Here is a 26,519-nt window from a genome sequence, read left to right as displayed (position 1 = left end):
ATAATCCTAATGTGCACATCTTTTAAACATCTCATGAACATGCCTCTTAATCATGGTGAATGCAACCTGCTTCTTTTCGCTCAGTTCTGTCCCACCTTACCCTGGTGGGCACGCTAGGGTATAGGCTCTTTTCCACACAGTTCTTCCCTTGGGCCATAGCCCTTCCATACATGAGAAGGCATGGGCGACACAGAGCTGACAATGGCCTAACACTAGATGGCAGCCCATGCTTTTGCTGGTCTTATTTTCTCAAGGACTTTCAAAGAGCCTCACCCACCCACTGCTCCATTCCTCCACCCTTAAGGAGAATAACAGATAACTGTGGGCAGAGTGTAAAGATTTCACACCATGACCTTGGAGAGACACCTTGACTGATGTTATTGGAGTGTGAGGTTGGTTTTGTTTGACTAAGGCATGCTCAAACCGACCAAGCAGAAAACTGCACGGCGAGCTGCCCTCATAAAGCATGCATACACTACCAGCACCGACATGAGCAGCATATGCATTCTGCATGAGATGCGCAGTGACGTGGAACAGCATATGCATTCAGCCGGAGATGTGCATCGGCCTGGAACAGCACCGCGTTCAGGATGAGAGGTGGAGGGAAGATGGCGCTTCCTGGGCTCAGAGTGCAACTCAGGAGAAGGCTTTCTGCATCCCCGGCAGCCAGACTAGAAATCAAAATCACATAAACTCACTCTGCATGCTTTTAAATGAATAGGGGACAACAAGTTTCCATTTTTTTTATCATAACCAGAAGGTGTTCTCAAAATGAACAGCCCAGGCGTTTTGCTAATGAACACAAATGTTTGCCGTCTTTCCTCTGCTGAGAGTGCAGGGGATCCATAAATCCCAATTTGTGCCAAAGTCCTATTATGTCCATAGCCCTGTCATCATTTTATCCTCCCTAGGATGTCGATGTTCACGGGAAGGGACTCGGCAGGTGAAATAACTGTTTTTAAACATAACAATCATCTATGAGGGTTTTTATGCACATTTTTTAAATTCACTTATTCATTCAAGAGATCAAACGGGTCCAGGGTTGCTAATTTGCACCCACGTGCTTGTGACAAACCGTATAATAATGGTAATTTGCTTACATAACGCTTCGTGACACATTTCGGCAGCTTCTCTTCTAAGCGCTATAAAAGCAGATATCAGCAATACTCAATTGAAAGGTACTCAATTCTCCAACCTCAGAAGGATTGAATGCTGAGATTCGAATACTTGACAGTAACATCACAACAGGACCAGGTCAATGGGAAGCGTCGATTCACTCAGTCATATTACCAGCAATGACGTATTCTAAGGATATGCAATTTTTCTCCAGCGCATATTTTTGCAATAAAAAACAGTGGGGCAGATTTATGTTCCCTGGCGCATCCCTGCAAATCAGCATGGATGCGCCAGGGAAGATGCGTCATGCAAGTTTGCCCTTGCGCCACCGCAGATGCGCCGCATTTACAATGCGGTGCATCGTGGCGCAAGGACAAGCAGATGCGTGACGTATCTGCCGGTGTAAGGTTGGCGCAGTGCTGAAGTTGTGTCGCAAGCGCGACGCAACTTCAGCACTGTTCCAACCTACCCCATACCTAACATGGTGTGTCAAGCCTTACGCCTGCTTCAAGCAGGCGCAGGGTTTTGACGCATCAGCGTTGGAAAAGTGACTCAGTGAAATCTTATACATTTCACTGAGTCACTTTTCAGGGGCGTTCCTGCAAAGGAACGCCCCCCCTGCGTGGAAACGCCCACATGAAACCTGACGCAGGTTTCATGTGGCGCAGGGCTTTACACCGAGACGCATCTCCATAGATGTGTCACGATGTAAATAGGGCGCAACGTGGCGCAGGGTTTACGCCGCCGCTGCGTCACAAAAGTGACGCAACGGCGGCCTAAAAGTGGCGCAACTGCAACATAGATCTGCCCCAGTGTCTGTGAGGTAAAAATTAAAACGCTGATTTTATTCTGCCCGTGCAAAACAGAGCACTGCACCACAAAAAGAAATAGTCCACATAGCACCCCTGTACAATATGTAACATGCACCTTAGTGCAAACTGGTAGCACCAAGACATTAAGTAATCCGGACCCTGGGGCACTGTACTTTTACACTGAGGTGTGCTGTAGGGCAAGCAGTGCTTAATTTGTAAATAACGTAGTGCCGGGGCTCTCGACAGGAGGACACTAGAGATTGCACCTTCCGTTGCCCCTAGCAGCACCGCCAATGGCAGCACCAACACAATACTAATCATCACACTCTTAAAAGTGTGACAATTCATACTATTACAGGCCCGCAAAGCTATAAGAATGGCTTTGGAGGCAAATACTAATAATTGGAAATTAAAATTGAAATAATAAACAGAAATTGTTGTGCTCTTAACTAAATTGGCAGACATCACTACCATATGGCAGATAGCCATAAGCCCTGGTGCTGACAATTACGTGCCGGTGCTGAGCACCGGAAAGCACCGGCACAAATTAAGCACTGAGGGCAAGATGAAAACGTTTCTTTCTTCATTAAAGCTTTATGTAGTGGAGACTCTATCTAGCTGTAAAATCTTTACCATAAAATATTCCCAGTCGTCAGATTGGATTTTTTTTAGCAATCCCCCTTGCGGCCAGCTGGTGGTGTCGTTCAGCTACGCAAGGCGTCGGTGCCATCCTCCGCACCAGAAGTGACATGCGCAGTGCTTATAAAGGCTCCACCCCAGGCGCTGACCCCAGTTCTTGACTATTTTTTCCACATCGAAGCATGAATTTAAGTTGAGGAGAAATGACTAGTGTGCTTGTGTTGTCCAAAAGAATCTCTGAATGTGAGATGAAAGTTCACAGAACGGGAAAGATGAGAGCATCGGTAAGGAATCTGAGACTCAATAGAGTCTCTACCAGACAAAGCACTACAGAAGGTAAGTAACTTCTTCATCTAATCCAAATTCTTTACAGTAGAATAGTTACCAAAGCAATCTCTCCCTGGAGGTCATTTAAACTAAGAAGTACTGGAGGACCGAACAGGCAAAATGCCATTCTCAGCAGGCTGACTGTCAAGGTTGTAGCGTTTAGCGAACATGTATAGTAATGCCGGCAGAGCTGCATGACAGATGTTCAGGACTGGAACTCTTCTAGTCAATGCAGTGGTTGCGGCTGTAGCTCTGGCAGAGTAAGTTCTTAAACCCTCAGGGGGCTATTTCTTGGCCACTGCATAGCAGATCTTAATACAGAGGATAAGCCATCGAGAGATGGTTCTCTTCTAAACTGACTTTCCTTTCTTTGCCCTTGCAAATCCAATAACAAGTTTGTTGTTCTCCCCAAATTCTTTGGTATAATCAATATAAAACAATACCGCTCTGTTTGGATCCGGGCAGTGGAATCTCTCCCATTCTTTAGAAGGATAGGAAAGGGGGGGAAGGCAGGGGGATTCTCTGCCCGACGTGAAAAGGTGTGACCATCTTTGGTAAAAAGGATACACGAGTTCTAAGCACCAGCGTGTCTGGGAAAAATGAGGTGCACGGAGAATTAACTGAAAGTGCACCCAATCCGCTAACACTCCTGGCAGATGTTATCGCCACGAGGAAGACAGATTTGATTGTTAGGAGCCGTAGAGAGCAGCTCTGCATCAGCTCAAAAGAGGAACACATGAGGAAGGTAAGAACTAAATTCAAGTCCCATGGGGCAACATAATTAAGGTTCCCCGTTTTCCGTTTTTACTGATATTTACAAATAAATACAGACAGAAAACATTTGTTTTCTTGTCTGTATTTATTTTTAAATGTGGATAAAAATGGAAATTGGGTTGCTTTTTGAGTGATTCTAAATACTGTCTGCAAAGACTGCCAGGCCAATAGATGTGTGGATTGATAGGTAAGGAGGTTAAAAAGAAAGGAATTTTAGTAAAGAGGCTTTAACAGCGGTAGATATGCACAAGGTTGTAAATGCAATTTGCATACTTTCATATAAGTGCACTGATTCATCATCTGCAGGTGTTCATAGCACTGAAACCTGGCAGACATTCAAGCATGAGCGTATATTTATTGGTTAAATAAATGTGGAAATATACTGATTTCAGCTTAATTTTTCCACAAAACCCAAAATAAATATGGATAAATACAGACGGAAATGGCAAAAAAATAAATACCATAAAACCGGGAGCCCTAATCATAATTAAGGGCGTGGGAGGACACAAATGCTGCAAACCTTTAAGGAATCTAGACACTATAGGTGTCTTAAACAGGGAAGGTTGATCCAGAAAGGCAGAAATGACAGACAGATATTCTTTCACTGTGCCCAAGGCAAGCCTTGCTGGGCTAAGGATAGAATGAAAAGAAGAACCTCAGACAAGGGTGCAGACAGAGGATCAACTGGCTTACATGTACATCAAGCCACAAACATGTCCCATCAGCAGGCGTAGATGGTTTTGGTAAAAGAACGTCTGGCGGCCAGTATGACATCACATACTTCAGGAGGGAGATCAAACACCTTCAACTGTTGCAGCTCAATCTCCAAGCATGAATGTGGAGGGTAGACAGGGTTTGGGTGCTGTATCCTGCCCTGTTGCTACAACAGATGATCCTCACGAAGGAGCAACCTGACTAGAGGACAGATGCTCATGCTCAGTTCCCAGTCTGGAACCACTAAGATGACTTAGTCCTGGTCTTTTTTGATCTTCTTGAGAACTTTGGACAGAAGTGTTATCGGCAGAAAGACGTGTAGGATTCTCGAGCTCCACTTAAGACAAAATGATTCTCTGAGCAAGATCTGCCTTGGAAACTGCAGCATGCAGAAGTGCTGATATTGTGCGTTCTCTGCAGTGGTGAATAGATCTTACTAAGGCTCTCCCAAATCTCGGAAGAGACCTTGCACCACCTCCAGATGAAGATGCCATTTGTGGTGCGCTAGGAATTGACAGCTGAGTTCATCTGCCCTCAGAGAGCCCACCAGATGCCCTGACATTCCAGCCATGTTCATAGGTGCACAGCTTCCTGATAGAGGATCCTAGACCCCACCCTGCCCCGTTTGTTGTAGTACCACATGGCATGACAGTAGTGTCGTCCATGAACACTTGCACTTGCCTTCCCTTGGTAGAAGGAAGAAAGGCTTTCAATGCCAACTGGATGGCCTGGAGCTTCAGCAGGTTGACGTGAAACCTAGACTCTGATGGAGACCATAGTCTCCTGATCTTCACCTCTACCAGATGGCTGTCCCAACCCAGGAGTGATGCATCTGTCACCACTGTGAGCTCTGGGTGGGGAGGAGAGAGAGGCCTGCTGTTGACCGAATCGTGGTCCATGAGTCACCACTGTAGGTCTTTTGCAGTTCCCTTAGATATCTGGTCGGAGATGTTTTACTGATGCTGCGCCCACTGGGTTTTCAAGTCCCACTGCAGAGCTCGCATATGCTAATGGTCAAGTTTTACCAATAGGATGCACAAGGCAATGAGATACAGCATCCTCAGAGTCAGTCTCATCGAAATCCAGGATAGAGCCTGAAACATCAGAACCTTAGCCTGAATATCCTGGACTCTCTGTTCCAGAGGATAAGCCAGAAACTGCACTGTATCCAGAACAGCTCCAATGAAAAGGAGCTTTTGGAAGGTGCTAGGACCAGGAAAACACTAAGCCTGAAGGATGGCACCATGCACAATGCACCAACAACTATGTTCATGGAGCAGTCCCCACGAGAAAGGGGGTTGTGAAAGTAAGTGAAAAATAAGAGAGTCATCCAATTTCTTCTACGAATTGGGTGTATGCCATCCTACTTCCTTTGTTACCAATCTCCAAGGTTACACCGTTAGTGGAGCTGAGGATCACTTATGTTAAGAGGAAATAGAAAAAGATTATACTCCCATAACTATTACTCTGTCCCACCAGGTCCCACCCAATTCCCACTTCCTGGTTGTGTACCTTGTCTCTATAAGGGATGGAATGTTGAGCTCCTAATGACTTCTTCTGTAGTGGTGTGTCATTAAATAGTGTGGCTGATAATCATGTATCCCCCTCCCAAATGAGGGGCTGTGGTTTTGTTATTCCCTAAAGACACAAGGAGTGAATTAGCCTCAGAGTTAGTTAATCAATGCCATACAACTGTGAGTTCCTTTTTAATCAGTTACCTCTTTTGTGGGCTCTTCATTGTGTCTTGCCAGTTTAAAAAAAACAGAGGGGCACCTTGCCTTCAAGATCTTCTTAGTTCTTCTCTTCTGGTTTAATTGCTGTAGCCTTTTTGTTGTAAATGTGTTAGGCTGCTGCTCTAATCTAAATACTGAAAAAATAACTCTGCATACCATTGTCCAATAAGCTTTTTTTCACTTGCTGTGCTCTTTTTCTTGGCTATCACAAGCTCGTGGTAATTTGTCTTACGGTGCAAGTAATGACTGTCTCTTTTGTTTTCCTGCAGGTGATTTTCTTGCGCAGTAAACATTGATTCCGGATGTCAGGGTGGAAGACAGATGCCACAAATTAGTCAGGTCCGCAGGATCAGGTAAGTCATGACAAGCCTTGAAAAAACAAACAGGACCTCAGGGCAACCATACTCCCTTCTTGGAAAGTCTCAGAGACAAGCACGGGGCACATGCAGAGGCACAGCTTTTGTACACGACTGCACCCTTGATGGTCGCCACTCCCAAAGGCCATGTGAGTAGGAAGGGGTTCCAGGGGCTGTAGGAAAGAGGCCAAAATTAAAAAGGCAATGGATGTAGGAAGGAGGCCAAAATTAAAAGGGCAATGGCAGCGTGGGGTCATGGAGAGCTGTACATCAGGAGTATGAGGAGGTTCTAGATAATGGGAGGAAGAGGGTGGACTGGTTCTAGGGTGACTGGGGACATAACCAGGCAGCACAAACAGCGCAGGCAGAGCAAAATACGACAGTTCTCCCCGCCAAAGGCCAACTGACAGGCTTGGCGGGATGTCTGGCATGAAACGGACGCACCAGAAGAGAGGCATGGACTTAGGCAGCAGGTTTCCAGGACCAATTTTCAGGAGGCCCCCCTTTCCAGTCCAAAAGGTAAAACAGTTGTCATTTGATGCGCTGGAATCCAACATCCAGCGCAACTTGTACTCGGGATGACCATCCACCAAGATGAGAGGAATCGCAGAACCAGAGGAATGATACAGTTTGAGAAGGGAGAAGTGAAACACTGGGTCCCCATTCATGAAAAGTGTTGCATCGCTGCATGAAAGCAGCGATGCAACACTTCTCAGTGCGCCATCCTTGCAATATGATGAATGCGTGATATTTATTGTATGACACATCATGTCACAGGAAATTACAGATATGTCAGTAATACTGGCGTATTTATCGGCGCAAAAGTGGCGCATTGCTGGGGTGTTTCTGAAAACAGACGCAACTCCATCAATGTGTCCTTTCACATGGGGCAAGCCCCATGTGAAAGGGCCCGCATCACCCTTAGGCCTGCCATGAGGCAGGGGTAAGGTTTTGACGCATTGGCGTCCAAGAAGCGGCGCAGTGAAATCTTATAGATTTCACCACGCCACTCCTACAACCCTTTCTTGCGGGACAACGCCCACCCTGCATACATTATACCTGATGCAGGTATAATGTAGCACAGGTGTTTACGAAGTGACCCATCTGCCAAGATGCGTCACTTCGTAAATATGGCGCAACATGGCGCATTATTTATGCCGCTACTGCGTCACAAAAAGTGACGCAAAGGAGGCGCAAAAGTGACGCAGGGGCTCATACATAAAGCCCTGAATGTATTTGGTACTCATCAGGCAAGATCAGCTCAATAGAGACTGGGTTCAGGACTTGGGCGATTAGAAACAGACCTGTAAAGCAAGGCTGAAGCTTTGTGGGCCTGGTTGGCAGAGGTTCTTGGTTGTCAACCATATCTCCTATTGCATAGTCCAGTTTCTTGATACATTTGCGGTCTGCTAGCACTTTCATGATTTTTTTGTAGTGTGTGTAATGTTCTCTTGCTGCTGACTAAATGAGTTTAAGATTATCGTGATGTGATGTTCCTTGACTGTGAGCGGAATCATGTGAGAGAGAGACTGGGAGAGATCGTAAGTGGTATCCCATATTACAAGAGAAAGAGGAAACCCCAATAGCTGAACGTGTGTTATTGTTGTATTCAAATTCTGCTAAGCTATGGGCTTGGACGCAATCACTAGTGAGGGTTTGTAGTTTGCAGAGTAGAAACAGAGATCAATCCCCAAAGATGCACCCAATGTACGCCAAAATCTGAGATTATGGTTGAAGGAATTCCATGTAAACAAACAACATGTTACAGAAGTAAACTGGCTAATTCCATGGCTGTCAGTAGTTTCTGTAGAGGTATAAAGTGAGGTTATTTAGTTTACATATCCACACTTACAAGGATAGTTGCATACCCTTTCATAGTAGGTATGTGGGTAATGAAATCCATACTAAGCATGTGCCAAGAACCTCATGGGATGGGTAATGGGCGTAAAAAGCCAGTAGGTTTTTGTGTACTACTCTGTTCAAAGGTTGTGAGGTATTTGGAGATCTCTTCCTACCAGAATCAGCGCATGCAATTCTGTCTGCTTTTTGTCTCCTCAGGATGTCCCGCTAAGGAGTTGGCATGCTTCCAGTGTATAACTACTTTTTGCAAGTCTGGAGTAGGGGTATACAATAGCCCAGAATGTTAGAACCCTCCCTGTCGGATGGTATTGTCAGGCTTTTTTAACCAACCACTTAGATATAGTTTGTCAAACTTTCCTTGCAGTCTTTCCCAAAAGTCATATACAGTATTAGCTCCTACTATTCTCTCAGGAAATAGAATAGTGGTGGGGTATGGAGGTGGGGGGGGGCACTAATAGAACAGTCTGCAGGATCAGAGGTATTGATATGAGACAAGGTATTGGCCTTGGCCACTTTTGTCCCCAGTTGGTAAGTCATCACAAAATCAAACTCACTAACGAACAGGAACCAATCAATCAATCAATCAGAACTTGCAGATCCCGGCTGAATCGCTTGTGAGGGTCTTGAGGCCCTGGGAGAACATGCTGCCTGTTCCCATATTGGTTGAACATCCAGGTCTTGAGGTTCTTCCTGAACTGCTAGAGCCAACATATCTGACAGGACATCAAGGCCTTGGCAGAGCAAAAGAACTGCAGATTCTTTTGATGAGAGTATATATTTATGGTATGTGGAGCCCCTAATCAGTAAGTTCTCCATTTCTGGAAAGCCATTTTGATAGCTAGGAGTTCGCACTCAGCGATTGAGTGGTTTTGTTCTGGTAATAATTTCCAGGAGAAATACACTATTGGATGCAATTTTTCTGTGTGCTTATCCCTTTGGGAAAGGACTCCAACAATGACTATCTGGGAAGCGCCCATTTCCATGAAATATGATTAGGTTGTGTCTGGTGGTTGAGAATTAGGTGCTTGCCTTTAGTACAGAAAAAAACGTCATCTGCATCTGTGGACCATTTGAAGGGGTTCCCTTCTTTGATAGCTTAGTGATTGGAGCAACTATGTGAGAAAAATGGGTAATAAAACCATGGTAAAAGTTTGCAAAGCCTAATAGGCTCTGCACTTTCCCACAGGTTGGAGCTGGCCAGTTTAGAATCGCTTTTATCTTGGTGTCATCCATCTGTGTCCCTTTGTCCGAAATTATGAGAATTATACACAACAAGGGACCTGTTCACAAGGTGATATCAATACTCAAAACCCTAATACACTTGTTGTCATACATTTAGACAATCTGTTAAGCCAGCGGTTATACCATCTGTACCATGATAGTATTGGCAAATTCATCACGCTTTGTATTGGCATAGAAATGGATAGATCTCACCTCTCTGTTCTCTACATACTATAGTGAGAGTAGATGTTTGAGACAGGGGGTTAAATGTAACAAGGACATTTACGCACGTGCTGCCGCCGCCATATGAGACTAATGGCATAATAGGGTAGTGCATGAAACGTTATTAAAATCGTGTTTTGCCAGCATTCACTGCCTTACGATACTTTGCCATGTTTTACAGATACACCAGTGGAAGTGACTTGGAAAGCCAGTGAAAGAGTGATTGAATACACACACACAAGTGCTTGAGGGTAAAGGTATGCCCATGTTGGGCAACATCCCGGTAAATCCTGTGACAAAAATGCGTGGGAGGTTTTTCATATTGAATTACCTTTTTAAATGTGACCAGATGCCAACTAATCATGTTATGTTTTGTATGTCTGTCTGTTTTCTTGTGTCTCCTGTAGGAATTTTAAAATATACAAGTTTTTGTGCAGGGTGGAGTGACTGACCCACTCCCTGAAGAAATTGCTGTGAGTTTTTCTCCTGTGGCAATGAAACATGTCGGCCTTTTAATGAGCAGACACAGCATTGAATAAAGGTTGTTAGTAAGTGTGATTTAGCTCAGTTTTAGATTGGGACTAGGGGAGAAATAGCTTGACTCCTAAATCTCAATTGTGGGGTTGATCCTGTCGCACGAGTTGGTGCACAGACAATCTTTGTTTACACACCCTACCACCTTGTCTTTATGGGTTTTTCTTACTTTTCTTTACACTTTTTGCTTTGGAGCGGTGGTAGCTGATGATGAGATCTTGAGGTAGCAGGCGAGTACCTTCCTGCTTTACCCCCTTGGTGTTACTACCGTGAGGCACCACCAATCCTTTTTCACATTTTTTCCACTTCTTCTCTTTTGAGTTCACTACACTAAGGATAGTTGGAGACACAGGTCACTCTCTTTACAGACAGATTTGAAACCTTTTCTATATTTTGGTGATCCATTCCTTAGTAGTACAGATGGTATAACTGCTGGCTTAACAGATTGTCTAAATGTATGACAACAGGTGTATTAGGGTTTTGAGTATTGATATCACCTTGTGAACAGGTCCCTTGTTGTGTATAATTCTCTGAGTGGGGGATGACCTCTTCTCTGCCCCTAGAGCTCCTTATTGTGTTTGGTACGAAATTATGAGGCCTAAGAGATCTATCTGTGTGGTGTGAAAGGTTAATTTTTCCACTTTGGCATAAAGATGATTCTCTTGAGTTCTTGCAGGACTGCCCTTACATCTCTTATATCAGCTTGGATATTTTTGGAGAAATTCTCATAATACCTCATTGATGAATTACTGAAATGCAGCAGGTGCGTTACAAAGCACAAAATGCATTACACAGTGCTCATAAAGGCTGTACTTGGTGCAGAAGGTAGTTTTCCATTCATCCCCTTCCCGCACGTGGATGAGATTATATGCCCTTTGGACATCCAACTTGGTATATATCGTGTATTGCCTCACCTGATCCGCCAAAAATCAAATAAAGGGAAGACGGTAGCAATGTTTTATTATCACCTTATATATTTAAAGCACAGTAATCAATACATGCTCTTAACCTACCGTTCTTCTTTGTGACAAAAAAGAGTGGAGACGAGACTGGGGAAGTTGAATGTTGAATAAAACCGCAGGATGGCAGCTCATCCAGGTACTGTTTAAGATTATGGGTTGCAGGTTCAAGAAGGGCATACACCCAACCACAAGGTGGGATAGCCCCTGGTTCAAGGTCTGTGTGGCAATCAAAACTCCTATGAGGAGGTAGGGTTGTTGCCATTTTCTTATTGAAAACATCCTGAAAGTCTTGATACTCCAGAGGGAACTCAGCTGCTATCTGAACGCATGAAGTACTGGCAAAGGTTAAAGGTGCTAACCAGTCTGTAGCTAATCTGTAGCAGGTGTGTCGACAAAGCTGAGAATTTAGGATGACTTTATGGAGGGTTCAGTCTATGTTAGGATTATGGGTTTTTAGCCAGGGGACTTCAGAATGCATCCAAAAGTGGGGGTATCGATAAGGTCGAAGCTTAGATTTTCAGAAAGACAGTTGTTACAAAGAAGGTAGAGGGGTTTGGTTTGTAAGGTTACCAGCCCTAATGACAATTCGGACCCATCCACTGCTCAAAGTGACTCTGTGTTATTCTTTTCCACCATCTGTACTTTGAGAGTCTCATAGCAAGAATCAATTCAAGGAAGTTTGTAGTAGCTCTGGAGTCCACCAGAACAGGGAGGGCTTTCCCATCATGAGGAGAGAAGATGGAAGCTACAGTGACCATTGGGTGTCTTGGGGGATTGGTTTGTGGGTTGGATAGGGGCAGGGAGACCTTATTGATATGAGTATTGTGGAGACCAGTCTCCACTTTCCCCAGGCAGTCTAGTTTTCTGAGTCAGTGGGTCGGGCATCGGAGGCAAAACCTATTTTCTTAGGGGCTGGTTTTTTGGGTTTAACTGGACATTCCCTGGTGAAATGTCCTCCCTTGCTCCAATACAAACATAGATTGTTTTTTATTCTCTTGTCTTTTTCTTCTGTGGATAGAGGGTCTTGAAGTCCTCTGATCTGCATGGGTTTTGTTGAGTCAGTACCTTTATCGCAGACTCTTTCTTGTATTCTTGAAAAATAATGTCCGACCAAGAGTTTTCCCCTTTACATTCTCCTAACCTGTGATCCAACCTGACCACAAGATCAATAAAGCTGAAACACTCCTTAGAGGGGTCAACAAATTGATAGAACATCCTTCAACTCATCAGGAAGCTCTCAATAGAAAAGAGTGTGTCTCCTATTCTATGGCTACTGGGTTTCTGAAATCAATCTACTGAATGAAGAAATGAAGGAAAGTAAATCCTTACTCCCTTGTCTCAAATTCAAAAGCTCATTATCATTCGCCTGCATGAAGGTGTGCTGAGCAAACAGCTTTCTCATAGCCTCCTTAAAGCTAGCAAAACTGTACAAGAGTGGATTATTGTTCTCCGCCAAGAGGACAGAGCAGGTAGCAGCATTTCTGGCCAAATAGGAAATCATGAAGCCCACCTTAGGTACATCTCTAGAGGGGAAGGCTGCCGGTTTGCAAAGGAAGTGTAAGTAGCACTGGTCCATGAACAAACTAAATTTAACACTGTCTCCCAAGAAACATTCGGGAGGAGCTAGTGGAACTGGAGTTTGTGTTACCATTATTATAAATATTGCTGTTGGTACTGGATTTGAGTCTGGGAGGAGAAAAGTCCCTGGCAAAGGAGTGACTCCACTTGGAGCGAAGAATTCGGCTGATATTAGGACTTATAAAGGCATTAAGGGTCAGGCTTCTGATCTCCTCCCAAGGAACGGTCCTATATTTGCATATGTTTAGCTCTATATTTAACACTTGATTCTCTTGTGGTACAGTGGCTACCTCTGTCAGGAGAGTCAAAATGGGGTTGGGGTTTCTTTCAAAAGTGCCTGGGTCAAGTCCTAGGTCTCAAGGGCATCTTAGGAGTCCATATGCACCCGAGAAAACCCCGTATTCGTTGGCTTGGCTTCCTGCCAGGACCAGGAAAGCACTAACCTGGATTGTTCCAGGAGTCTGCCGGAGCGAAGCCGAGTCCATGAATACCCCTGAAGGCTGGCACACTGCAACAATTGTGTTCAGGGAGCAGCCAACAAGGGAAAGGGGGTTGAAAAAGAGAAAAAGAAAGTCATCTGACTTCTTCTACAAACTGGGTGGGAACCATGGTCGCTGATCTCCAAGATCACACCATTAGGACAGCAGAGTATCCCTTCTGTTAAGAGGAAGTAGAGGAAAGGTTATACTCCCTAACTATTACCCTGTCCCACCATGTTCCACCCGACCCTTACTTCCCAGGTGTGTACCATGTCTCTATGTTGGGCTCCTAATGGCTTCTTCTGTGGTGGTGTGTCATTAAGTAACATGGCTGATAATCATGTATTTCCCTACCAAATAAGGGTCTGTGGTTTTGTTATTCCCTAAAGACATAAGTAGTGAATTAGCCTCAGGGTTAGTTAACCAATACCATAGTGTGTGTCCCCGTCCACGTTTCAGTTGCCTCTTTTGTGGGCTCTTCACTGCGTTTTGCCAGTTTTTTAAAGGTCAGAGGGGGGCTTGTATTCAGGGTCCTCTTAGTTTCTCTCTTCTGGCTTTCTTGCCGTAGCTTTTTCATTGTGAATGTCGTTTGCTGCTGCTCTAACCTAAATACCTAAAAAATAACTCAGCATACCATTGTCCAACAAGCCTTTTTTTAGTTGCTGTGCTCTTTTTCCTTGCTAGCACAAAAGCACAGTAATTCGCCTTACTGTGCAAGTAATGACTGTCTCTTTTGTTTTCTTGCCGATGTTTGCCTTGAGCAGAAAACACTGACTCCGGATGTCAAGACAGAAGGTAGATACCACAACTGAGTCCAGTCCACAGGATCAGGTAAGTAGTATCAAGCCTTGAAAAAACAAAAAGGACCTTGGGACAAACATGTTGGCAAGTTTGAAAGCCAAGTAGTTGGCACGTTGAGGGGCGCAGCTTTTATACAAGACTGCACCCTTGAAGGTAGCCACTTCCCAAGGCCATGTGAGTAGGCAGGGTTTCCAGGGGCTGTAGGAAGGAGGCCAAAATGAAAAGGGCAATGGCAGTCTGGTTCCATGGAGTGCTGTACTTCAGGAGCAGGAGAAGCGAGACACAACAAGATGTATTCAGGTGTTACTTTGGCATGTTGAATGCGAACCCAGGCAATTGCAGGATGTCCGCCATAGTCTGGAGGTTGGAGGTTGGAAACGACTGCCTGGGGTGAGCCCACCTTCAACAACCAATCATTGAGGTAGGGGATGACTGGAACCCTTGACATTCACTGATGTGCTGCAACAAGCGCCATCACCTTGGTGAACACCTGAGGGGCACTGGTAAGAACAGAGGGAAACATATAAAACTGATAATGCTCCTGGCCCACCGTGAACAGCAGGTAGTGTCTGTGGACAGGCAGGATGTGCATGCGGAAATAAGCATTGTGCATGTCCAAAGCTAACATTCAGTCACCATGGTCGAGGACAGATAAGACTTGGGCCAGGGTGACATCTTTAAGTAATTGAGAAAGCGCAGCTCTAGGATAGGACAGAGGCCTCCATCTTTCTTTGGCACCAGAAAGTAGCAGGAATAGCAACTACAACCTACTTCTGATGCTGGAGCCCTCTTGATGGCTCCTTTGGCTAGAAGGACCAGTACTTCCTGTTTCAAGAGTGCAAGGTGGTCCTCTGTCAGCCGAGTGGGTGGAATGGGAGGGCAGAAACCAGTTGGACAATCTGGAGCACCCACAATACCATTGTTGCCGATGGTATGGGATTCTGCAGCCAACTCTGTGCCATTACTGGATTGAGAACAAACTAAAGAGGCTTTGACTCTGTGGCTGCCGGGGGGCAGTGGACAAGGCGGACCTCTGGCTGTGGGCCCGGCGAGGCTTGTGGGAGCCGCAGCCATGAAAGAAATGAGCCTGCTGGCCGTGGTGGCTAGGAGGGAAAGGATGCAGCTGATAGCCCCTACCGTAGCCATGGAAGGAGCATAAGTCAAAATGCGACTGTCAGGGGGCCACAGAGAGTCTTAGCAACTTAGCAGTAGTCTCCAATCCTTAAATCTCTCTAAGACCAAATTTGTTTAGGCTCCAAAGAGATGAGTTTCATCAAAGGGCATGTCTATGAGTGAGGCTTGGACATCCCCATAAAAGCCAGTTCTCCTCAATCAGGCGTGTAGTCAAAGCACCACTAAAGAAGCAATGGCTCTGCCCAATGAATCGATCGTAACCAACCAGCATCGAATTGTGAAATTTACTGCATCTCGTCAGTCAACAACAGCTTGGGAGAGTATGTCCCGAGTCTCAACTGGGGTCAGAGGCAGCACTTGCCCGACTGTATCCCACACAGTACGGTCCAATAGGCATGCGGTGTTCAGGGACAACAGTGCCAGCCTGGCAGAAGAGAAAATCCTCTTTCAGAAGGTTTTCAGCCTCTTGGATTCCATATTCGGTGGTGTGGTATGGAACACGCCAAGATTGGTTCTTGAAGTTGAGGAATGGACTTTCGAACTCTCAGAGGTAGGGTGACGGGAGAGGGAGGCTGGGCCCCAGGGAGTGGGGCAATGGCAGTGAGCAATGGTCCTGTGCACAAGAGTGCCTGTGCAGGGCTTGGCCCAGGCCCCAAGCAAGATATCAGTGAGGGCTTCATTGAAGGGTAGTAAGGGTTCTAATGAGCATACTACTGATTGAAGCACATCTATCAAAAATTAATTTTGAATTGAATCATGGGCAGCTCTAGGTCCAAGACCTCAGCTGCCCTTTAGGCCACCATCAAAAAAGGAAGCCCCTTCCTAAGTAGCCACTGTGGGAGACGTGAGGAGGCCAGTGTCTGGTGAGGTAACCAGACCACTGGCATCATCCACGTCCTCATACTAGTTCTCATCGGCCATGGACTCTGCTAGGGGGTGAGTGTAGGAATAGGGATCCTCAGATCCCCTCAATTTGTACCTCTGGAACCAATGTTGTGCAATGCCTGTACCAGAGTAGAGAATCGTGATGGGTTCAGCGCCACCAAAGGGTGTCGGCAGCACCTGGAATGGCGATACTGGAATGGTCTCCAGAGAAGGTCCCGAACTCACTGCCAGAGCTGATCCAGATCCTCTAACAGATTCTAAGGGGTCAAATAGCACCAAGGGCAACTCTGCCTGCGGAGCTCCAGTCGCAGACCCTCTGAAACCCTTGGGACCATATGGTGCTCCAGAGGGGTACGTCCTCCCAAGCATGTGTCTCATTGCCTCCTAATACTCTTGGAGCTGGGGGATGAGGGGTCCAGCAGGCTCCAAAGCACAGAGCGGACCTAGCTTCCAATACAGGGTGCACAGAGACCATCTAGGCGCAAGATCAGGATTTGTGGCATAGTTCTCTCACATCGCCTGAAGATTGGAGTGATGTGAAAAAGCAGAAGAGTACTTCGACTTCTTGAACTTCTTTTTGTGGGACTTACCAGAAGAAGTCTTGGAGTCAGTCTAAGACCTACATGTGCGATGTCAGGGGCGATCCTGAGACCTTTCAGACGAATGGGACTTGGAGCGGTGCTGAGGGACGTGATGAGCAGCCGTGGATGGCCTTAGGGTTCATCGTCTTGCACTCCACCGAAGAGTCATAGCCGCTCTCAAGGCACCGCAGGCATACAAAGTTGGGGATCTGTCACCAACATCTGTCGATGACAGGCACCACAAGGTTTAAACCTGTGTTTTTTTTTTCAGCGGCAACTCCGAAAAATGCAAAAAAGACCACTAGTTATAAAGAAAAAGCTTAAAGTCAGTCAAAAAATGACTGAGGGAGCTGTATTCGGATCCCCGCTAATGGCTTGGAAAAGAAGGAACTAACTTCAGCACGCTGGGGTGAAGCCTATATGGGCATCATGCATGTCTCTTCCGGCATGGAAGACACCAACAACGCCACTTGGAAAGGGGCTTTGACTCACTCCACCAATTTGTTGGGAGCCAGAAGTACAAGCTTTAATTGGGCAGAGGTTGTGCACTTCATGCGAAAATGTGCCTCTGTTGGACTACTATTAGAGGGTTTTCCTTCAACTATCATGGCCTCTGTGTTAAAAAGTCAAGGAAGCGTGATGACACAGCGGCTTGCAAGAGGCCCTCTGCACATGCCTTGTTTGTTAATTTTACCACGCTCCATCTATTGATTCGAGATAATATAGGGCTAATCTAAGTTTGAGGGCTTCTTTTGGAAGGTCCTGGCTTGTTACAGGCTTCTTTTCAACGTGGCGTTCCTCCAACCCACAACTGGGTGGAATAAAAATAAGAATTATAATAAATAAATAAATATTCAGATTTGTAGAGCGAGGCTAATCACTCGTGAGGGTATCCAGACGCTGTCCATAGGCACGGGGAGATTAAGTGATGTGTCCAGAATCACAGGATGTTGAACTGACGCCGAGACTCGAACCTGGATCCCCAGTTTTAAAGTCGGCAGCTCTGGCTGTTGCACCACATCTTCTCCCATAGGATCTGAAGAACTGCCACTTGGTATAAGAGGTAAAGCTAGAAACATGCAGACTAAAATATCAAAGTTCTCAGAGGTTGGACTGAGTTGTAAGACACATTAATATTTGACTGTTATCCTGAACAGACTGGCGCGAGGGGCCATGATTGCATAGCTGAAGGCAGATCACTATGAATTTGAGGATAAGTTAAGTAGTAGTACAAAACAAACTATAAATGCCAAGGATCACAATGGGGTTCACGTGGCAAGTTGGATTAATCACAAGAAATCCACTGCTATTTGTCTGATTATTTTAACCTAGACCAAATGGGATGTGTGTTACTGCACATAGCAGCAGAAAACATTGCCTAAAAAGAAGGATTGGGACACCGACGGGTACATTTACAATACGAACTCAGAGAAATATGTGCGAACTAATGCAAAAGAAACACAGCAACATAGCTGAGTGAGGCTGAGACGGGAAAGATAAAAATCTAAGAACAGGTGGTTCTGAGTCTTTTCTGAGTAGCATTTGTGATATAGCAAGTCTGAGTTGTAAAGAGAGGGGATTTCAGGATCTTGGTCCATATGTAAACTAAGCCCTTTAGCGCCTGAATTACTTGTTAGGCTTTAGGAATTTCAACTTGGACAGGGACGTCTGAGCACCACCAGATACATTGCGTTTAGAAGCAAGGTAGACAGGTGTGGTCAAGTGGAGTGCCTATATGGATCAGACAATAAACTTTAAAGTTGATGCTAACACAGCTAGGCAGCCAGTGCAGTTCTTTCAAGGTAGTGTAGATGTACTTCATCTTCCTTAGGTTTGTGATTAGTTAAGCCGCTATGTCCTACATGAAGAAATGATTTGAATGATGTCAATACGGACTAGGGAAGACCAGGGAGTAGTCTGTTGTTTCATTGATGTGTGATAATACAAGGGCCTCAATTGTGAACCAGACATACATAAAAGTGAATAGGGCTGGATTATGAGCAGTAAACTCACCTGGATCAATGCTATTTGCACTTTCATCTTGACATTATCCTTCAATGACTAAAGGGGGGCTGTTGGAAAATCCAGGGATTTAAAACAGGATGAAGGGTGGGAGACAAGACATCTAAGTTCAAAATGGTGGGCCTCTTCTGGAAGATGGACTCAGTGGTCCCTCTTTTTATGAGGGAACACTCAGCTGCTGTTGGATTGAGTTTTATATAGACATGCAGCTATCCATTTTTCAGTGATGTCCAGGGAGGATCTGAGTTTAAGAATGATATTACCTGGCAACACTTTGAGGCAAAGTTGAGTGTCTTGAACATATTGAATTCAATGTTGTGCTAGCCAAGTAGTACTCCCATCCACTACATGTACAAGTTGAACATCTTGATAGTGTGAATGGATGCACATGAAACTCCACAGGGATAGGAAATGATGGAGATATGGAGGATTCTATCTCTACAAAATGATGCCTGGAAGTATAATGTGAACCAAAGCAAAACTGTGTTGGTGACACTCATGTTTAATGAGGTTAAGATTAACAAATAATATATGGCGGAACGAGGTCATCCTTAATAAAGATTGTTTTTAGAGATTGTTGATTGGTATTCAATGATTGTGCTGTCAAGGATTTGAAGGAGTGTCAGGAAGCTGTATGTCATGGGAATATTGGAGGTTTTGGAACATGGATGATGGAGTAGTCAATGTTATATCTGAATGTCTCCATTAAAAAAACAAACTTATTTTTATCAATTATTACTGTGGACACTGGTTAATATTGTTTAGATATCAATCAGAACTTTGTTCAGCTTTCTGTGTAAGTCTCATATGGTTAAACTGCAACTAGTGAGTGTTGTACATTCAGAGTTCAATTTTGCAAATGAAAGAGAATCTACCCTGGTAAACCCACCAATGATATTCACAAACAAAGAGAAACAGGTGTTGGTCCTTACTGATTCTGTGTGACCCATCCGCTGCAGTCTAAATCCTCTACCACCAATCCCTACGCAGGGTCAATAATCATAATAGCCAGATGGTCTTTTTGGGAGAATTAGCTCACCTTGCCTATGTCACTTGTGGGGTGCCTGAGAGAATATCCTCTCTCACAATCTCATCAAAATAACCATGAGATCAGTTTACAAACTCATACAAACATCAGGAATAGGATACCATGTAGATGTGTATAACACTTGGCTCTATCAGGTGCTTCCGGTTGATCCTCAAAAAGCAGGCATGACAACTTGCAACATCTGTAAGTAGGTGAACAGAAGTAAACTTCACCTAAATTTGGGAAAAAAAACAAAGTTCTTCACACCCCGTGCTCCCAAGCACCTTATCAGTCATCTCCTAAAATGCAACAGACTAAAATAGAAGACTAAGAAATCCTAAACTTTAAAAAACAAAAAAAGAGAATTAGAATCAGATTTGACTAGTCATTTTCAATGGAGCCACATTCTAGCAGGCTCACATAGTCTCTTGGCATTTTGCTTCTTCCACATTTCTCCCATAATTAAACTCATAGGCTGCATCTATCCTCTCCGTCTCAGGAAAAACTGCTTACTGCTTACTGGACCACATTGATGGAATGGTGGTGAGGTGGCTACAAATCCTATAAAATGTTGGTCAGACTACGTCCAGGGACCAAAGGGCACACTGGAGCTACTGGCCGCAACAATGATAGTTTCCCATTGGGGTCCTGGGGTCCGTCCTACTATGGCTTTGCAAACAGTGTCAAATACAACCCTTTCCATACTTGACCTTCAGGGTAGTTAAGGAGAGTAGACACAGACTTCTTAAGGAGGTAGTGTGGGGGCCTAAACTAGGAACAGTCAGGTAGCAAATACAATAATGCAATATCCAGCCCAGTACGTATCTTTTATGGAAAATGAAAGAACTTTAATCACGACAAAACTAAATACTATACAAAAAGATGGGAGTGTAAAATTGGTTTGTGAGCAGTTGTGTCTGATAGGGAAGCACTACATCTCCTTCTCCCTATCGATCCTCTCCCTCCCACTGTGGTTGAGTTTCTGTCTCTGAAGTTCCCAAATCTGTATGGGGTAAGTAGATAATTCTAAGCAGTCTCAATTGTTAGCAGAGCGAACTTGGTTCAGTTTTTTTGGACCCATGGTCAAACATTCTTAAGCATACATTGGTCTTGCCTTTGCACATCGGTCTCTGACCTCTTTTGCAAGCTAAGACCTAAGATTACCTGTTTTTACAATAAATAAGGGACACACTGTTACTCTTATTGTGCTGATCCTTTCTTTTTTTCTGGGTCCATGCAGCCTTGTTTGGGGCAGGTTTTGGGGAGCCAACTTGCTGTGCAGGGATCCCATTCTTGTAGTATTTGTCTGGCTTGTTCCCTTTATCTATCAGCTTCCTCTGGGTGCTGAACATGCAAGGAATTGCTGGGCCTCTTGTCCTGCACAGTCTCTTCTTCTGAAGAGCCCAACACCCTCCTTCTCTCTCTCATCAGGCAAGCAGGCTGCAAGGCTCCTTAGGCATATCCTCTGCTCTTCCAGCAGAAAGTGTGGACTTCAAGTGACATCTCCTCACCTCTGGCATACTGGCTTTCAGGAATACACCAGCTCTAGCTACAAAATAGTTCTTCAATTACTCTATTCCTTGGTCAAGAAGAATTTGGGTTTGGAACAAAGTAAGGTGGTTTGGACTCCTTCTTTGCATACAGTTTCCAGATAGGAGATGTGGATCCAGTGTTTAAGACTCCAGAACTGGGTTGGGGTGGTTCTCTTTCTAATATTTGTTTCAGGCAGCTTTCCTTACACAGTCTTTGTGAAAAAATGATGTTTCGCACAGCAGGTAGCAATGGGGTTGGCTTCAAGTAGGAGTACCAAAACACAGACACAATGATGTGTGAGATCTCTACACCTCACTGTCATCAGCCTTCCTGAAGTGGTAATCAGAGACAGACAAAAGGGGTAGGCCTAATCTAGAAACATAGACATAATGCACAAGAGATATTGCAACCAACCCCACCCTTCCACCAATGACAGTGCTCAGGAAGAACTAATCAGCTGACCTTTGCTGTCAAGGACCCATAGAATTTCTAACTGTAGCACTTTCTCCACTCTCTTCACTTCACTGAGTTTCCTACCTCCATTCACAGGAATGCAGGCAACAAGTCTCCACTGTCTGGGGAAGCTATCCTCATCCTTCGTCTTGTGGCGTGTTAAACAAAGGGCATCCAAATTGTATCCCACTGGTTTCAGTACTCACACCCCGCACACAGAGAGTCCTACTATCATATCTGTCCTACACACTACTACACATACATGCACACCTGACATGCTTATGCAATATCAGAGCAAAGTGCTGGGTATCGCCTTTACTCGAGAGGGGTCAGTGGACAGGCTCTCATTGAGACAGAGAAAAAGGTCTATTCTAGTAACATTATAAAATCACAAAGCATAGGACACTGCCGCCTCCGCTTTATGTGACATATCTAGGACACAGCCAGTAGTCCATTGCCTGTTATGAGGACACACTAGGTGTGTACCTTCATGTCAGAGGACACGTCTTGGACCTCACATTGTCAAGGACGGGCACAGGCCTCTGCGCATCCTCTACTTTAGCATGGCGCCAGTGAAGAACCAAAAGTCAGGATATTAGTTCACATGTAGCGAGGCACTCAGGACAAGGGAATGTGCCCTTCTACCACGCAGAATGCTGCGGCCGCACTGACACTGATTACAAGGAAACTCGATTGCATATCTCTATCATATACTTCTAAAAGCAATAACATTAAGGAAAATTGCCAACTGAAAATATTCGCCCTTGTGCACTAAGACTCAATTCTATGGAATTAAAATACTTGGCTACCGTCACTGAGAACTACAACCTACAAACTGCCTCGTGGGCAACTGATAGCGCTATTCACCTGCCCATCAGCCATATCAGCTGATGAAAGCAAACTTTTCCGAATAATAGATCCTGTCTGTTTAACTCTCTCGCCCCAGTTTCAGAAACATCTATGACAGTATACTCTTGAGAAAGGCACAGAAAACCAGGATGATGTGTCAAGTGTTCATGACCCCACCTAAGGTGTGACCTGTTAGTTCATTCAGGCCGAAGCAGTTGTCCTTTATTTTGCACCTCTTGCTCTTCTGTCAAATAGCATCCTTAGCAGATGCCACTAATTTGACCTCTTTAGCAACTTCAAACTTAACTAACACCAATCTACTGTTTGCGTATAACAGAGGGCATATTTCCAAATTATTTTTCTGCTAAATTAAATGATAGCTTATGTGCAACATGGCATTTTAAAGAGGAAGAAGATGTCATATGTGGCAAAATAATAGATATGGAAAGAACAGAGTCATGGGCAAGTTAAATAGTTTTGGTGGGGATCTGGTGTAGTAGACTGGTTAGTGAACCAGCCGTAAGACATATAAAAAGTGTCTTTACAGGTATTGGTTTAATGTAATTTTACAATAACATTTATGAACCATACAATATTTAAGGTTTAGTATATAAGGACCATAACGAAGATACATAGTGTACACTGCCAACTGCAGGCATTACTGAGAGATTTAATGATCATTAAAGGCACCCACAAACGTTGTGGGTACGCAAGTTATTACCAAAGAACACCCACTGAATAGCTTACGAGTACAAACAGAGGCGGGCCACTGCACCAATGACGCTCTCAGTTACAGGCAGGCGGATTCCTCTGAATGCATTTCACCTTGATTGTCATGGTGGATTCCACAAAACCAGTAGTGATTGAGACAATCAGCAGGGTTTCCTTAGCTCCTTTCCAACATAACTCCTAAGCATACTGTACCTTAATCTGAAAGGTGACTTTCTTCAGTTCATTCTCCTGGTCACTCGTGAGGTCATCATCGTAGAAGAGTGTTAGCGGGGAGCAGGCATCTCTAATGTGCCTGTGAAAATGGTCAAGGCTCTTTCTCGTGAGGTTCTCCTCTATCTCCAGCAGGGTGCTGGCCTGCTGCATGGCTGCATTTGCAGTGGCGTTGTCATAGACCCTGTAATAACATGGGAAATAAAACATACACATATTCATAATCATGTCTCATATATCTTAATATGACTGTGGACAGGAAACATCTCCAATAGGGACAGACATTACTCTTCCTGGCTTGACATTCGCAGAAGAAATGATCTTAATATACAACATTATTAGATGCCGCTTTTCATTATGTTTACAACTCAGCACTCCAGATCTAGTCGTACAATGGTGGAACTGAATCACAAATCCTGATTACCAATAGCCAAGAAGACTACTTAAGCAGCCGTGTGTGACAGGCTCCCAAAAGCAGTTATGGTATCCAGAGAGTGACTACTCATAGAAGGATTTCATTCAGGCAGGGGTAAAATAGTAAACCTGTGGCTGCCTCACATCTAGCCGGTGGTGACAATCCCCAAACACTGAGTAGCTTGGTACAGATACTGGCTGGGTTATTAACAAAAGACTTTTAAATGCCATCTAGGCATTTAAAAGTCAAAAAGGGAAGGTTAAAGTCCACCCTGCATTTCACTGAGAGCCGTCTTTGTTCACCTCCTCAAGATACTGGCACCACCTTCCCAAAAAAACACACGCAATATTAATCTCTCACTGGCAGAGTAACGTTTAGTTCTTTTTAGGTTTTTTTCCTGATACTGGATTACATGATAGTGTTTTCAGGGCACCACTGACCCTTTGACTAGTGTACTTGAACACCACCCACACCCTCAAGTGCTCAGGCTATTCCCATTACTATCTCGCCTCTCCCTGTCACACAGATGCTCTCCTTTACAATTACGGTGTGGCCTACTTCTTGGCCCCCAACTGAGGAACACAGCTTGGGAGTAATACACTGTCTTTACCAAGAGAGGAACAAAGTGATCCAATCCGTGATTGTTTTACAGGAGCGAGATGTCAGTTCTATGTGGGCACAAGTGCATTGTAAGGGATTGCATTCGCCTCTAGCTCGTGCTCAACCTGTCCAGGAAATGAGCAGACTTAACTCCACTCTCCTAATAAACTACAGATATCTGAACAAGCGTGCCAACACGATATGAGTTACAATCTATTCTACTGAAGAACAAATAAAGAGGTTCATGTTAGGTGAAATAGGCCCTGCTAGACCTTCTGGACAATGGGGTGGCCCCACATCACTCACTTAAAACACAGACACTCATCAGGCCTAACAGTTCGGCAACACACAACAGATGTTGGATAGTTTGAGTGGGTTCTCATCTGTTTACCTGGGGCTCTTCCACTCACTTGTCTCCATAGACTATCTATTTCTGAGACCCTGCGAATATTTACCTATGAGGGCACCCACTAATTAAGGGAAATTAGATCATCCAATAGTTGAAAAGCGATCAGTTTTGCAGCATAGACATTGGAGACCTGTTGACAATAGGGGAAATGCTTACCCCGCTACTATTTCCAGGAAAAAGGCAAAGGGAAAATTCCAACTCTTGGACATCAAGTTTGGTGCCTGGCAGACTAACACTGCATTCTTCCCAATGTTTGAGCAAAGTCACAGAAAGCACTATTTTAAGACTTCTAGTTTTTCAAAATGGCACCAGGCTATCACAACTGCATGAGCACTAGAGCTGATCTATTGAAATCAGGTTTCTCCTCCTCCCCACTAGGAGAAGAACTGGTCAAACTGGGCCTCTTACCCTGGTGCCCCCTTGGAGTAGACATACCAGCTTGGCTCTGGAAAGGCTACTATCAAAGACAGGCTCGCAGCCAGATCATTGTGTCTGTCAAGTTTGTCAAGTTGTTTCACATTCCCTCTCCTCCTCCTACATTCCTCTGATAAGTGTAGGTTAATGTTCCTATAAATTAAACTCCCTCTGCCTTACTAATGAGAATACCATCTACCCCAAAATAGCGAGAGCTAGAACACACTTCTTCTTGGGCTGTTCTGAAATTGATAAAATTCTACTGAAAGTTGCCACAGTAAACTGTAGCCAAGCATAACCGGTTTGGAGACTGCTAGGGGTTGAGAAAAGATAATTAGCACTCTTAAAGTCTATTACTGCAGAAAAATGACAAATTATACACCGTAGGCAGCTATATCTACTGGGCTTTAAGGGAAAACTGTCAGATCAGCACTTAATGTTAGAAGTGGGTGTAAATGTGTCACAATGGTTTGACTGACATGTGGCCACTGCAGCCGCTGCCGTGATTTAGAGTCTCTTATGTAGGTGGAGTGAGGCCATGCTGCAGCCCACATATGAGGTTTGCCTTTCGTACCACTGGTGCACTATTTGTGCAGTATTACAATAGACTTACCGAAAAGCAAAATATGCCAACTCGAGTAAGCCAATTACTCACCATGTTTTAGGTGTCAGGGTTGATTAGCAGCCTATCAATGTCAGAGTCATACTGAGATATGTTACTCTTCCCACACCAATTAGGTCATGTACGGCACTGCCACCTAAGAAGAACAATGGCAGCAGGTACCCGGATGACATTCACACTCCCAATAATGATGCAGACATGAGTGACCTACATTCTCATTATGTAAGAGGGCCACTATACCAAAACCATCAGCTGAACATTGCATGCACCACCTTCTGCTCCTGGGGTAACACCAATGAATAGTATGACCATTGTGTTATTATATTATTTATTATTTTGAGTTTATTAAGAGCCGCCTGTAGCTTGTAGGTGTAGAAGCGAAAGGCAGTGCTAGACACTATGTTGATGGGAGACCCAGTAGAAGGTTTGCTCCAGGACAATGTCAACACTCCAACCAACCACGGTTCATGTGAGGAAGAAGCCTTTGATTAGGAACCATCAGCCA

General features: G+C 44.6%; 1 protein-coding gene across 1 annotated transcript in view; it reads right to left on the bottom strand.

The window, feature by feature from the left end:
* Positions 1–26,519, bottom strand: part of LOC146830806 (uncharacterized) — an 878,450-nt gene that overhangs the window by 184,126 nt on the left and 667,805 nt on the right. Inside the window, exon 18 of the mRNA XM_085604967.1 lies at positions 23,537–23,738. Coding sequence (XP_085461093.1) covers positions 23,537–23,738 — 202 coding nt within the window. The remainder of the gene's footprint in view (positions 1–23,536; positions 23,739–26,519) is intronic.

Source organism: Triturus cristatus, chromosome 5_1, assembly GCF_964204655.1.
Source record: "Triturus cristatus chromosome 5_1, aTriCri1.1, whole genome shotgun sequence".
In the NCBI taxonomy this organism is placed as follows: domain Eukaryota; kingdom Metazoa; phylum Chordata; class Amphibia; order Caudata; family Salamandridae; genus Triturus; species Triturus cristatus.
Note: the sequence above shows the minus strand (reverse complement) of the source record. Positions and strands in the feature narration are given on the sequence as shown.